Here is a 15,569-nt window from a genome sequence, read left to right as displayed (position 1 = left end):
GGTCAGAGAAGCTTGCATGTTTTTTTTTTTAGCATTTTCTCTTTTTTTCTGCTCTGGTGGCCCTCCTCCAGCTATGTGCTCTTTGTTCCAGCATCAGCCATGGTAAAAAAAAAAAAAAAGCCAGCGCAGTCTGTGTAGTCCTGCCAGTGTTGCTGTAAACATAAAGACATCATAGCCAGTTAGCATTGCCGGCTTTTTGAAAGGATGCCATGACACAAAAATCTTGATTTGTACAGGAAGGAATAAGTAAAAGGTGTGCCTTTATGAGAAATAGAGCAAAGAAAAACAGGTGTTTGGCTAGAAAACATTCCAAATATGACACCAAAGGGCAAAACAAACAGATAAAACTAGATTTTTGGCACTGTGTCAGTTCAAATGTTCCCGTCCAGTTATGAAGGAGTTATGAAATTCTCACTTCTTTCATAAGAAGTGAGAAAATTACATGGACAGATGATGTAGTTCCACAGTGTCGTTATGTAACACTTGCTAGCACCTCAGTTATAAAGGCTTCAGTGTCTACGACAAAGGACCAGGCAGCCAAGTCACGTGTCGCCATGGTCACTGCTGTGCTGGCAGCCCATCTGACCAGAGACAGACTTCTAATGAGTTTGCTTCTCAAAGGCAGCCCAACACACTCCCAGGCTCTGTCAGGGACACAACTATTTCTCTGCAGCTTCTTGAAATAAATTGTTGATTAGTTGGTGAGGTTGGAGACCTGCGGTAGAGATGACAGTTCTCTGTATGGCTTGGAATCATTAGTGTAAGAGGCTAGAAAAGGATGTTGTGTCCAAATAGGAACAACAAAAAAACAGTACAACTGAGCCTCAGGTGCACTGCCAAAAAATGTCAAAGCATGTCATCTATCTCAAATGGTGTTCTATTTTTCCAAACAGCTGGTGAAAACTAACACTGCAGTCATTGTTTCACCTTTCCAGTGAATATAATTCTACCGAGTGTGTTTGATTTCATTTATAACACTTAATTATTCAAATAACATGAGAAGCAGGTGGTATTATCTCAACCCTACAGGTAGAACATGATATACATGATAAATCTCACGATAACCACCAAAAATGAATTATCCTAATAACAGGTGGAGCTAAAGTCAGATAAATATCATTCTCCTGTGCCACAGACCCTCATTCTTGTCCCAGAATTATTATGATACAGTTATAACACACTTTTTCTATGGGCACTGTGTGAGAGAGAGTGTGTTTTATTTTAAGTCAGCTTGTCATACACCACAGCCAGAAATGCTCATAGATCACCAAAACTGAGAGTAGTATCCAAGTTATGCAATTAGCAGGTAGGTTACAAGTAAGCTGCTACATGTAGCTAGCTTCAAGCTTTCCCCTCAACTAGTCTAAACCACTGGACTGAATGTATTTTCTAGCATACGGGCTAACATGACTTGCTGAGCAGTTGAAAGTTTGGTGAGCATGCTTCCAGCATATTTAGCTAACTAGTTTCAGTTAGCTAATTAGCCTACCATATTGGACTCCTTTGACTACCATACTGGACATGAGGGAAAAATGTCTGACCGATTTTCGACCTGTTCATGCTATAGCAAGAATCTCCTTATCATTGATTTGCTTGCTTGGAGATTAGAGCGGTTGCTTGTAGTTTGCATGATAGACACCAACTCATATGATAACAGAGAACATTTCTCCTTCACAGTAAAAGCTGTGCCTCAAAGCTGCTTTGCAGTCTATTTCTGCTTTGCATCTTGTTTTTCACAATTTTACTAATGCTCAGAGAGCAGCTGTTTACTATTTGCAGACAAGGTGGCATGTTCCGTGCAAACTGCTATCTGCTAGCAAGCCACGCATTTGAACATTTCGAGATTTTCTAGTTGAGGATTACTCATTTTTTCCCTCTCAACTGATGGTTGTCATATGGTCTCTACGGCTGAGTGATTACTTATTCACTTGATCATACACTGTCACACTATCCTGTTTTAGGGTATGAGGTTCCTAAAATTACAGTGATATTCAATGTGGCTGCGCAGTTATGAGCTGAGCTGAGATTTCTGTCTTCAGTTGGAGGCAACGACTAGGTGTTACAGACAAAGTGTGAAGGTCAGGAAGTACTGAGAGATGTCCCAACACCTTGATGTCTCTTGGTCTTGATAGGATTCACAGTAAGAAGAACATAGAAGCATTTTTTCTTTTTTAAAATAATTAATAAACCAAGATAGATACAAGACGTTTTCACAGTCATTTAAGTGTAGCCTTCTTTAAAAATGTCATAGCTGTCTCTGAAGCAATAATAACACAAAGAATAAGAACAAGAACAAACCAAAAACAGTGGCTGTTTTGATATATTATAGTGAAGTGCTGTCTCTGTAGAAAAAAAGGAGTATATATGTGTCAAACACACAAGCTGCATTACGCCATAATACTCGGTAAAGTCGTTTTCAAAAGTAAAGTAAATGCTGCAGAGCTGGCTGCTGTGCTGAAGGCTCAAATTAGCCGCCTGTCTTTCATCTGTACATGTAATTACATTTTTATAAGAACTCTTTATAATCGCTTTAGTTGCTATAAAATCTTTATCAAAACAACTAGCCCTACTGAGAATAAAAGCTCTATTTCAAGAGGTCCTTCAGTGTTGGTTTAGTTTTACTTGCAGTTTCATTAGCATATAACTTTGCACTTGTATTTTATATGATTTCACTGTATTTTTTTAGGATATGTAAATTATTTCTTTTTTGTTTTCTTCTTTGTCGCCTCTGGAATCTGTTCAAACCGACTCACTCTCAGTGGGGCACCATCTTTAGATAAAGGTGGTTGTGATGATGGAATCTCTTTGATTAGGTGCTGTAGCACTGTGACCAGCAGCATTAGTTTAGCCCAAATAAAATGCATAATAAGAGAAGTAAAGTAGGTTATTTTTGTAATAGCAACTGCTTGCGCCAAAGGCTCAGAAGGAAACATACAGTAAAATGTTCTTCCAATAAGAGGAAATGGTCTCGGGTCTATTACAGAAAGAAAATAATGATTCAGAAAATCAAAACTGGTTGTCATTAGAAAAATGTTTGCATTTTCAAACTGCACTGAAAAACCAGGCCTGGAACATTTGCAGATATTAGATATGCATGCTGTGCACCATGTCCTTCATTGCTCTGCTGGCTTTCAGTCTCATTCAGTGCCGAAATTATTTAATTTCTGTGCAGCAGCAAGTAAAATTCCAACAATAATGCAAAAACAAACTGTTGAAATAAATTCTAGTGTGCTCGCTTGAATGAAACAGGGTTTAAATTTCACTGCTTTTGTAGTAGTACTGCTGTCTGCCACAAGAAATCTGTAATTTACTAAAACTGTTCTTTTTAATTCACTCATAATCGAATGACAGGAACATGCCGCCGTTGTTTCTTTGATACATACATCAGACAAAAGAGCATGGGGTCTAGCTTTTATGTTTTACTGGCCCACCTCCAGGCTTTCGTACCCATTTCTGCTTGTGAATTGACGGTACTCCTGTCATATTGTATCTGACAGGCCCTCTCTGGATCATCGGGGATAACACACTGTAGCTGGGCTGCTTTGCCTTTGGATGTACATTTATAAAATGACTGATGTTCGAACGCTCGGGTGCCCCTGCCGAGCAAATGCATAGTACACAGAGGTTACACTTGATAAGCAAATATACTATTTATTTCAGTTTCATTTGCAGATCTTCTATTTATCAAGCGGAAAAGAAAAATGTGCTTCTTTGGTTTCTCCTCATCTGTTTGTCACACGCTGTGGCACGATCATCAGTCTTGAGCAGATAGCATGGGGAGAGATGCCGAAAATGTATTGAAATAGGCTAGATTGATAGAGATGTTCAGAAAACAGAGAAACAGCTAATATATTCCCACCATTCCATTTCCTTTTCCATTTGTGTTATCATAGGTGTTGTGTTATTGTGCAGGAATTCTGCAGGACGCTTCATGATCACATTCTCAGTTTATAGTGTTTCCTGTGGTATTCATTTACATGCTATAATAAAGTAACACATTGTGTTTTTGTTTTTGCCTCCTCTGGTACTGCCATTATCTATTAAAGAGTTCTTTTGTCAGTTTGACTTTGCCAGGCGCATGTTGCCCCCTTCTCTTTCCAGTCCAGAGTGAATGCGGTCCCTTCTGCTGTCACTTTCAGCACACTGTACCCGGCTCCCCTATTTGAAGTTCTGTCATTGGCAAGCTTTGAACTGCCATTTGTGTTTTAGCCTGCACTCTGCCTGCCTCCAGAGTTTTGTCTGGTGTAAATTTGTCAAAGCCAAAGGGCACCAACACGGGTTTTTTTTGTAACAGTGATGCAGAAAAGCTCTCGCGTAGACCGGACATGCAGGCTCAGCAGCATCCCGTTTCAAAGCTAGGATGTTTTTGAGCCCTTTGGATCTTTAGTGTATGTATTTTTAATAAATTGTTCAGTGCTGCAGCCCCATGATGCACCCGGCTACAAGCTAACATTTCTATCTAATTTAAAATGCTGTAGTCATCCTCAAAACAAACCCCAGGCCTGTTTCCAGTGGTAGAAAGCAAATACAATTACTCAAATGCTGATTTAGTAGCCCAGAACATTGTTTTTCAAGTACATTTGTTAATATGTTTTTAATTGTAATTAATGCATGCAGCACCATCTACCTATATAATATATCGTTTTTATTTTTGACACTTTTTCACCAGTATATGTACTCAGTCTTGCAGTTAATACTTTAATATAAAGCACAATATAATGGCTTAGTGAAGTTTTAGCTGATGGTAAAGACTTTGTATTCCAGCTGGCCTCTTTGCAAAGCATTTGAAACTTTAAATGTGTCTTATCATCTTTCTCTGGGGGCCTCATGAATTTCTTTACAGCATCAAAATCAATACACAGGCTGTTAAAATACGCTTGATTTGTGTTCTACTTTGCACTGAACATGAATTCTGAATTTGTTTTCATTTATTTAACATTTTCATAAGTGAATACATGAATCTGTGTTCTCTGTAGTGTTTGTGTATGCCACATGGTTCAAGTCTTCCGGATCATGCCAATTTTGTGGCTATAGCTTGCTTTGTATGAATTCATTAAATCCTGCTTTAAAGAGCAAAACTTAATTAGAAGATTTGAAAAATAGAGGGGTTTTTTTCTGCAGATGGCACGTCAGAAATAAAGCAACAAACAGAACATGCTGCTTGGAAACTAATCAGGTTTTTTCCTCTGAGGCAGCTCTGGGTGTGATGCTCTGATGCTTCAGTACATCAGGCTCACACGGTGAGTGTGAACCATCCACCCAGGTTCTTCAGTAAGCTCTGGCTATGGCTAATAACAGCAGAAGCTCCAGTGAATTGTTATGACTGGGACCTTTCTGAGGCTCCGGTTGATGAACCCAGCTAAGTCCTGTGCAGGAGTCCACTTGTTAGGAGAGACCCCTAGGGAAAGATTCTTACTTACTGCAGTGATGGCGCAGCATAGCACCTCTCTCTACAATGACACGCTGTGCTGTTGGTGACAATTTTGCAGCTCGAAGTGCCACCAAATATGCAGCCTCTGCATTGTTTCCCCTTGAGCACTGAGCAAACAAGCCGTCTGCTGTGCCTGCAGTGGCTTTTCGTCTCAGCTACAGAGGTTTCTGTGAGTTGCAATACTACCTTGGCTGATGATTTTATTTTGGGTAATGCGAGGCATACTGTATCTCAAAAATACTTTGATCCTAAAATATGTTGTGTTGATGATAAGGAACGACGTTAATTGAATCCCTTAATATTATTATTTTTTTGTTGCCAGTCTCCACTGGCACCCTCTCAAAGATCCGTGCTGCACACCTCATTTGAACTGGGAAACTTTATCATTTATGCACAGTGCTCAGTGTTTACAAGTGATGATGAAACGAGGGCACCCCGAGCTCAGAGACGAGGTCCAAATGTTTCAATTTCACCGCAATATAAGCAATTAGCAAAGCGCTTGTTAGTGCGCATACTCTCTCTCTCTCACTCTTTATCTGTAAATCTCCCCCCATCCCTTGTGCCGGCGGGAGATGAATATGTCTTCGATGTCCTTGGATTTCTGTCTTGTAAACACCATAGGCGCTAAGCACTGTTTACCGGTGTGCATGGCGGGCCAACAGCCGGCTCCGTCTCTTGCACAGTTGTCCCGCGGGGCCAAACTCACCTTGTTACCCTTTTAATTAGTAGGAGCAGTTAATAGTGTCGGCCGCTTCTGCCGCCTCAGCACTTGCCCTGACTTCAGGAATCGCTCCAATCGATAGCAAAGACTTGGGCTCAGACGGGGAGATGGGGGAGCGGGAGGGAGTCCTTATTGCGGGAGTGGCTCGGGCACATATATGATGATGTTTGAAGTGGACTAAAACAACAAAATTATATTCTTTGAGGGACTGTTTAGGGGCAAAAACCATGCCTTCTCTGTATTCCTTGAACATTTAAAAGTATAACAGGGTCTCTCATGCTTATTCACTCAGTTTCTCCCCTCCCACATTTCCTCTCCTTTGAAAATGAATGTAATCAAAAAGCTAAGGGTTTGCTTGGTAGATTCTATTGTGCCCTTATAAGCTTTTATCCCCTCCAAGCGCTCACCTCCCGTGCTCATTTCTTTTCTTGTTTTGATTTAAAGATGCAGTGGAAGTACTTAGCATTTAGATGACATGCTGCTGGAGAGGTGTGATGGATCAGCGCCTCTTCAGAGGACTGAATTTCTTCGACAGCGCGGGGGCCAGTCGGCTGGTCAGACAGACAGAGAGACAGATCACAGAAGGGCCGGCCGAGCAGGCAGCGGAATACCAAGTCTGCCTTAGTGCTGCGAGCCTGGCACAGCCGAAGGGAAAGCAGCGGCTGCTGGGAATGCCAATGCACAGCCCAGACAGCCGTCTCGCCTTAGCTCCTCTGATTGGCTAAACAGACCATTAGCTTTCTGATTATGATTAGCCGAGTCATTATCTGCACAAAAGTGGCTCATTCACCAATATTAAGAAAGCGAGGAAGCTGTATCTCTCCTATGGTCGAGGGGAAAACAGCATGTTGTCGTGTCCTCCTTGAGATGAATGTGGGCGGCAAGAAGTTCCGTTCACAAAGAAATAAAGTGGAACACTGTTTATCACCCTGCCTCACAGCTAATGTGATGAAAAAAAAAGTGTGACGCCACTGATGGAAGAAAAGAGAGGTCCTCTGCTCTTTAATGCAGATGATGCGTTGGCCATTACTTGATCGTATTTTCTGGTTGAGGGGAGAAGCAGTGTCCTCGGAGGTCATAAAATCTGGTAGAGAACAAAATAACCTTCAGCTTCCTTCGTCTCGCCTTAGATATAATTGGAAGATGTGCCATCTGTGCTTTTAAATGGACATATGCTGCTCTGCGTCTAAGGCCAGTAAGCTGAGGGAAAACTGAATAAAATGAAGGCCGGCCCTCTCTTCCTTAGTGACCTTCTGCTTCTTCTTTTCCAGCCTTTGCCCAAGGAGCCGTCGTAGGATGCAGAGGAAAAACAGCAAGTATGAGTTTTGTGATTATCTGCTATTTTGCATAATTTGCATGCTGAGTGCATAACCCTGTTTCCAGTTCATTTGAAGAAACCAAGGATGTTTTGATTGTTGGATCTTGTAGAAAGCACAAATACTAACTTTGAAAAGAAGCAGCAAATAAGAGAGGCCCTGCCTCGAATGCATTTCATAGTGTATTTTCCAGGTATGTGTTCAATGGCGAGCTTGAATAAAGGTCCAGGTCTGGGACAATTTCTGAGTCACTTTGATGTAACAATGCAATGAGTTATTGGCAGTTTTTTGAAATGCATAAGAACTGAAAGTAAAGAGCCCCTCTGTGGCTACATCAAAGGGAGCGGCTACTTCAAGGTTCAAGTTCAAGTTCAGTTTTCTCTCAGGACATATATCGAAAGCATGTCTACATGGAAGAATGTTTTTAGTAACCAAGAGGAAAGCTACAAAAGATTTCACAATAGATTCAAAAAACAGAAAGAAAAGAATTATACTTTAAATCCCTCTAAATCAGTACCACTTGTTTTAAAGTCAGCAAGTAAACTGGAGTGGGTAGCAAGTTAGCCTGACTCAGGTTTACTTCACATCCAGAAACTTCCCTCCGGAAATGAAGTAACGACTAAACTGAAATCTTCATCGGAGAACTTGACTGAATATATCTGAACCTTTTATATTCTACAGAAAAACCCCCCAAAACAAAACAGGCATTTGGAATCTGCGTGCCGTGTGTCTCATAGCCAATATTCTAAGATTGATTTTCCTTCTTCCACTGAGAAAACAAAATGAATCACGCACAATTACCAAAGACGGGGAGAAAGGGGGGAATTGGGGGCGTCATAAATATTTATCTGCCAGCCCTGGGAATTTGTGCAATTCTGTGTGGATTTGCCAACTCATATTTAAGTGTCTGAATGATTTATGTGGTCAGTCCTGGGGTGTCACATTTGTCCACTGTCACCCTGAATCATTTATGTATTAACATTTATGGATTCATCCATATAACATATTCATGGCAGAATTCTATTATCATTCAAATGGTTTTTTTGATCAAATGATTGGCTAAATTAAGCCATTAACTGCAGAATTTCACCGCAGGTGAAACGTATTCCACCTAGAAAAGAATATATGACATATGAACCCATTTCTTCACATAACTCATATAATTAGATTTTTTTTTTACCTTTTAGACGTGGCATAATTAACTGTGGAGTCACACCAGTGCTGTGTTTATTCACTGGAAGCAATAGTGATTTCAAAAGAAAAGAAAAGAGGTAACTATATTCAGGAAAAAAGGTGTTTCCTGTTCCCTCACAGGCTTCAATGGTGATGGATGTCAAAGCATAAATCAGTTACCGTTGAGTGTGAGGGACGTTCTATTAATACATTCCTCATTAAATTTGTCATTTATTTGATGGAATTAACAAAACAAATGTTGAAGTGTGCCTAACGCAGAGTCCTGATGCCTGTTTTCATAATGTCAGACAATGCACAGGCAAAGAATGACAAGACCTTAATTTGAGTCTCTCGTTAAATTCATAATTGGCTCATATTCTGTATGTAAAGTGTTTTTCTGGAGCTGACATGGATAAAATATGAAAATTAAAGTGGAAGGAGGGAAGTCGGTGGGTGGGTGGTGGTGCTGGTCTTGCAGTTTTTTTTCCTTTAACACCTTTGAATCTGTATATTGGCTGTTTTTGTTGTTAACTAAACTGGTTTTGTTTTTGATTAAAAAAATAATGAGGACTGCAGTTTGGCCCTGACAAAAATGTGACACCAAGAAAAGGCGTTTCTGATACTCACAGTTAGGCAGTGAATGCCCTAAAAAAAAATCAGGGCACATTTTCTTTTTCTTTTTTTACTGAAGTGAAAACGCTAATTTAGTTGTTACATGATTAAAAACAAGACTACGTTTATTTCTTTTCCTCTGTGCACAGGAACCATAATCTAATTAAAGCTGCTTTTGACTTGCTCCCTTAATTCGCAAGGGGTCACCACAGCAGGTAGCTCCACATGTTTGATTTGGCAGATTTTTACACTGGATGTCCTTACTGACACAACCCCAAAGGGATTTGTGTCTCCTCCCGGGATTAAACCGGGGATCTTTTGCTTGTTAGGCAAGTGTGTAAACTACTACACTAGGGATCTGCTAATTAATTTAGATTACTAAAGTAAAAGTTAATTTTTCACAAGCAGGCAAAAGTGACAATAAAGGCTGCTTTGTGCTGCTGCTGTTAATGCGATAGCATTAGGTTCATGGAAAATGTTGGAATTTGACATAAAATTCAAAAGGCTACACAACACAGAAAATCGTCTGCACATTTGCATAACAAGGCGCATGTCTGAAACGATCTAACTTCACAGTTAGTGTCTCACGTTTGTCTTTGTCTTTCTTTCTTCTGCTGCAGGTTCATTGACATCTATGTTGCTAAAGAAACCGAGGCCAGTCATTACACCCAAGATATTTTGTCCGTTCACCAATGAGGCTCCCAAAACTTACATCGGCTCTGACCTTCAATAATAAAAAATAAAAGATAAAATAACCCATAACATCTCCAGTCACCGCAGTGAGAGACCTGAAACATCTGAAAACTCCACGAGGGCCGCATGGTAACAACATCAGCATTGAACGTTCATCACACCCAACTTCATGGGCTAATCATGGAACAAAATCCCTATGAGAAACCCCAGAACAACCAGTGGAAAATTCACTGAAGGCCTTTTTTTTTTGTCTTTTTGTCTGCCACTGCCCAATCTGCAGGGGACAGCTCCTTGAAGATTCTTTTTATACCTTTGTGGCTTGATTTAGACTTGTCACAAGGCCTTTCAAAAGTCAGCCCCTTCATCTTCTTTACAGTCGCCGCCATGAAGCATTCCAAGGTTATATTCCAGCCAAGTTTCTTTAATGACAGTTCATTGCTTGAGTCGTGACTTTACAGAGGTTGAGGCAGGCCATATTGTCCGTTGGATTCTAGCTTTTAACACCTTTCTCTCATTTGGCCGGGTGAGATTTTTACAAGGCCATAGCCGCCAATGTCTCTGCATACACATAACGGGACGGATATTATGAAATAGCATGAAAGTCACACAAGAGATGACAGATGAGTTGACTGTCTTTGCTCACTGAATGGAGATCGTGATGGTGAAATGTGGACATTTTGGATGACTTAGCTTATACCTTATGTTGTTTGGTTTTTTTTTATGTGGTGCCAACATAGACTAGAAAAGTAGTTTTTGTCAATGAACATCTTGTACACACAACTGGGAGCATTTAGCAGATGTGGACCCCTGGCTTGTTTTAATGATCTATACTGTGTGTGTGTGTATGTGTGCGTGGGCACAAGGGTGTGGGTGCATGTTTGCATCTGTCCGTGTGTGAATATGTGAGTACACGTGTGCTTGTGTGTGTATGTTTTTCTGTATGCGTGAGTGGGTAGGAACATCCAGAGATACACTGTGAAATAAGTCATATCCGATGCATTATTCATACTCTTGTATATTTTTGGGACACGCCCAGACCAGAGCTCACCATCTGGCAAAAAGGAAGCATTTGGGATTTTACAGATGTTGGATCTCATTTTAATCCTGGGTTCGCCTTTTCCTTTCTTCCTTCTTGTCTTTTCTTTAGTACATAGAAATATTTATATTGGGGATAAAATATAATTGAAACTGAAATTGAAACAGTATTGTCACATAAGTTAAAATTCTGTAATTAAAATCGATTTATGTGTGATTAAATGTATTTCCGAATCCTTGTCTAAACCGACTATATTTTGATATGAAATGTTTTGGCTGGCCAGATGTGCTATTTGCCAAGAAATGCTTGATATATTTAAAATTATGTACATACATACATATTGATATATATATATATATCCAACTAATGTATTTTTTGTTCTATGGGTCTTACTCTAAGGAGTTATAGAGGAGCAGTAGCACAAAAGGCATCAGTCTGAGAGAAGCAGAAGAAGTGGACACAATAACGTGAACGCCAGTAATATTTTTCCAAAAGAATACAAATAAAAAATAAAACACATTCCAAACACATCGAGCTATGGTCTGCAGATGAATAACATCTCTCCAAGCCATTTGCAAAAGTAATAATCGCCACGGTGATACTTTACTAGGGGTGATTGCAGTTGGTTGCATTATAATGTACAGGTGTTCCGGTTAATGTGCCTGCTCCTTGCTCCCCTTTTTTCATTTCTTTGTACTACAAAGCCCTGTACATCTCCATCTTAATGTATGCATTTGAGGATATAAAGAGAGCATCTGCTCCCAGAAGCTGTGGACTGTGCATTTGGTGTGTGTGTGTGTGTGTGCGTGTGTTTTCCAGGTCAGTACACAGTCTTCTGTGTTGTGAGAAAATACCAATTTCCACCTGATCCCATTTCTTTGATTTCATGCTGCCTTTATTTATCACTTCTATGGTTGGCACTCACCGTAAGTAAATTGTCCCTTTGTTTTGCCTCACTGTCAGTGCAGGAGCTGCTGCAGTGACTCTAAGCAGGACAGTAACACTGACGGATTTTACTCAATGATAGATAAGAACAGATGGACATACATAAACCTCCTCTGCCTCTGCATCTGAAAAATGTCCAAATCTGACAAGTATTTATGCTAGAACATGTCATCAAAGTAAGCCTGGTATGGTCCCAGTCACACAGGGCTAGCGACTGGTTTTCGACCCCTTGACAGCCTCCAGTTGCTAGGCAAATATGTGTATTGTTGTTGAGAGGTTGCTGGCTGTCACTTGGTGAAATCATTCACAGAGGGCATTACCACTAAACCCTCCTTGTGGTTGCTTTGGTTAATAGCACGTTGCTACAGTCGCCCATAGTTTTCATGGAAGATTCCGGACATGGATGCGAAAACTTGCTAAGTTTGACAGCACGTGGTGTCCATTTCTAGGTTGTGCCCTTTTTATAATTTCCCTACCACTTCGCAAGTAGTTGGCAACTGTTTGCAGACAAGTTGGTGTTTTGTATACAAATTCTTGTTGGCCACATCTGTAACCAAAATATTCTCAAGGAGGTTTTCAGTGCACTATCATACAACTTTTTGGGACCTTCAAAGTAAAAGCTGTGCCTTTTGACCACTACTTTCACTTTCTAGCATCTAAGCAACAACAAGGTTCTCTATGGCGGTATATCATCTTTATGACAGATTTTTTCCCGGCAACACATGGCTGTAATGTATATAGATATTATATTTGTATTTCTCAGACAGCATTTATTTTAAAAAATAGCTGAAAAAAACCCAGAGTCTGAAAATGATATAGTAACGGTATATGAGATAAATTATGATAATAATGGAAAAAAAATATTGAATGCATTGTGTAATACTATACCTGAAGTAACTGTAGAGAATAGATTTCATTACAGACAACCGAGTTATTCACTGTATAACATATCGCTTTACAAAAGTTGCCTTATGTCTTTATTATTTTAGTATTATTCCACAATATGGCAAGTGGATATTGACATATAATGCTACAAGTTATAATTGCATATAATTGCATCAGAAATGTTCCCATACTTCTCACAATTAAAACAGGCAGAGTAAATATTAATCTGATTTATTCTATGTCACAGTTTACTCAGAGCTGTGTGGCTATATGAAATCAACGCGAACCCCTAAGGCATTGTTTAGGAACTAATACTCTCTTATACCCCTGCTTAATATATAATTACCAAATGTTAATGCCTATTTAGTTACTTAATTGCTCAGAGCCACTTAACCCATTGTGCATAAAAGGTTGAAAAGTTTTATAAATTTCATGAGGCTTTTGCTTTCTTTCACAGGTCTATAAAAAGTCCTCATTAATGGGAAACTAAAAGCAGTTTTAAATGTAAGTGCTTGTAAGTATTTTTAATTAACTGCTAAGCCAGCATGACCTTGCATATACTGGTCACAGCAAAAGCCAGTTAGGTGATAATTTGCCTACCGTACTGTATATATTTAGAGTAAAGTACGAGAGTGTAAATGCATCGGATTTCTACTGTAAATCTCTCTTAAGACCCACCTTTCCTGCTAATTACTACAAAACTAATTAAACTCTATACAACTGTGGCTCTACGGTGGAATTCATTTAGTGTTTTTCTAATCTTATTGGCCACTCAAAAATTTTTACACTGCAGCCTACACACAGAACTTTGTTCTTCATTCAACCAGTAATGGACAGTTTGACATGCGGGCCAGTGGAGCAGTGGACTGATCAGCGGAGGCCGCCACTCTGCCTCCTGAGTCAGCTGGCTCTACTGTATTCTCTCAAATGACCGAGTTCTTTCCAGGAAATCTTAAAGAAATGTAAAATTAAGGGGAAGTAAGGTATTCGTAAAATGCTTTGCCTTGCTATTATTGATTTATGAATTGGCACTGTTTTTCTTATTGGCTCACTGCGAGTGATATTTCTAGGTCATGATGTAGCATTAGTACCATCAAGAATATTAGGTGTTCCACCTGACTGTAAAAAGACTGAGGCATGTGGTTTCTGCGGATGCTGCTGAGCCAGTATTCCCACTCAACTCCCACTCAGAGATGTCCTTTCAACAAGGCCTGTCCCTGCTGCTTCCTTCCACTTTCCTTGTATGTCTTGCTGTCTCAGGGTTTTGGATGTGGGCTTCTGTCGGGATCAACAAATGTGGTATTTTTCCTCCATTCCATCTACATTACAGCACAGTATTTCACTGGATATCAGAAAACCTTTACTACACCAGACAGTGAGCTGTCAGGAAGCTACTGTGACAGAATAAAAACTCTTTGTAATGTGGATTCTATCATATATTGATGTTATAAAAATATGACTTTTACATAATCTTTATGATTATCTAGCATTTGTTAAAGGGAAAAATTGAGTGTGATAAAGGTTTGAAGAAAATCTGATGTCACTTATTATAACGGGTGGGCCATTTATATGGATACACCGTAATAACATGGGAATGGTTGGTGATATTAAAGTCCTGTTTGTGGCACATTAGTATATGTGAGGGGGCAAACTCCTCATCCTGGGTGGTGACCATGGTGGCCATTCATGGTGGCCACACTGAAACCAAGCACACCATTGTTTTTCTTGTGACATTACCACTAAGTTTGATGTGTCACATGGCCCTCTTCCTATTGAAAAAACAAAAGATGTATCCAAGATGGCCGACTTCTAAATGGCCACCATGGTCACCACCCATCTTGAGGAGTTTGCCCCCTCACATATACTAATGTGCCACAAACAGGACTTTAATATCACCAGCCATTGCCATGTTATTACGGTGTATCCATATAAATGGCCCACCCTGTACATTTGTTAAAATGTGTAGTTGCAGATATGAACTTCATAGACGATCACTTCTCAACGCAGATTACCGCCATAAAATCTGATTACATTTCTCAATCAGCTCTGGGAATTGCCCTGTAATTGACACATAAAAAAAGTGATGCTATGTATTGTAGCTACAGCCGAATAACCATGCAGTAAATGTTTGACCATCATGGAATAACACTAGAGTGGGATCAGTGGAGGGGCGAAACTCGTCATGCTATGCTTGCATGAGAGCATTTTTTTCCCTCAGATATATCGTAGCTCGAGTGTTATCAAGTGCCTTTAGCTTGTGTCTATGTGAATCCCAGCTAGCAGCAACCACCATGTAACACAATAACACCTGACACTTGATCTTACTGGCTGTTTTTGTGCTTTTAAAAAAGCAATTGTGTCAGCACTTGTGGGATATCTTTTTTCCTCTTGAATAAAACCATCAGGGCCAGCACAAGGGATAAGTGCTCCAGCACTGCGGGCCTTCATCGCTGTATTTCAGTTTTGCTGCTGAGTCTTCCCTATCCAGAATGGATCCCTGGCCGAGCCTAATGAGACACAAACACACCCTCGAGGCTCAGACTGTCTTGCTAAACACAGCATTGTTGAACGGCGCCGCAGTGTAGCGAATTAGCATTTATGCCCACATAAAAATCCATTTACTGATCCATTAGCTTAGCATAGTGCTAATGAGTTGCTAGTGATGATTCGCAAGGGACTTTGGTAGCAGAGCGTCATTAAAGGTTGACTCTTACAAAATAACAGCTTTGCATGTTGAGAGAGGGCTGTAGAATAACA

The 15,569-nt window shown here is 40.0% G+C and overlaps 1 protein-coding gene across 2 annotated transcripts in view; it reads left to right on the top strand.

Annotated features, from left to right (window-relative positions):
* tafa5l (TAFA chemokine like family member 5, like) overlaps positions 1-11,215 on the top strand; it is a 44,674-nt gene extending 33,459 nt beyond the window's left edge. For both annotated transcript variants that reach the window (XM_026153223.1, XM_026153222.1), the window contains 2 exons: positions 7,424-7,468; positions 9,874-11,215. In XM_026153223.1, coding sequence (XP_026009008.1) covers positions 7,424-7,447 — 24 coding nt within the window. In that variant the 3' untranslated portion in view covers positions 7,448-7,468; positions 9,874-11,215. The remainder of the gene's footprint in view (positions 1-7,423; positions 7,469-9,873) is intronic.
* The last annotated feature ends 4,354 nt before the right edge of the window (positions 11,216-15,569 follow it).

Source organism: Astatotilapia calliptera, chromosome 20 (assembly GCF_900246225.1).
Source record: "Astatotilapia calliptera chromosome 20, fAstCal1.2, whole genome shotgun sequence".
Classification (NCBI taxonomy): Eukaryota; Metazoa; Chordata; class Actinopteri; order Cichliformes; family Cichlidae; genus Astatotilapia; species Astatotilapia calliptera.
Note: the sequence above shows the minus strand (reverse complement) of the source record. Positions and strands in the feature narration are given on the sequence as shown.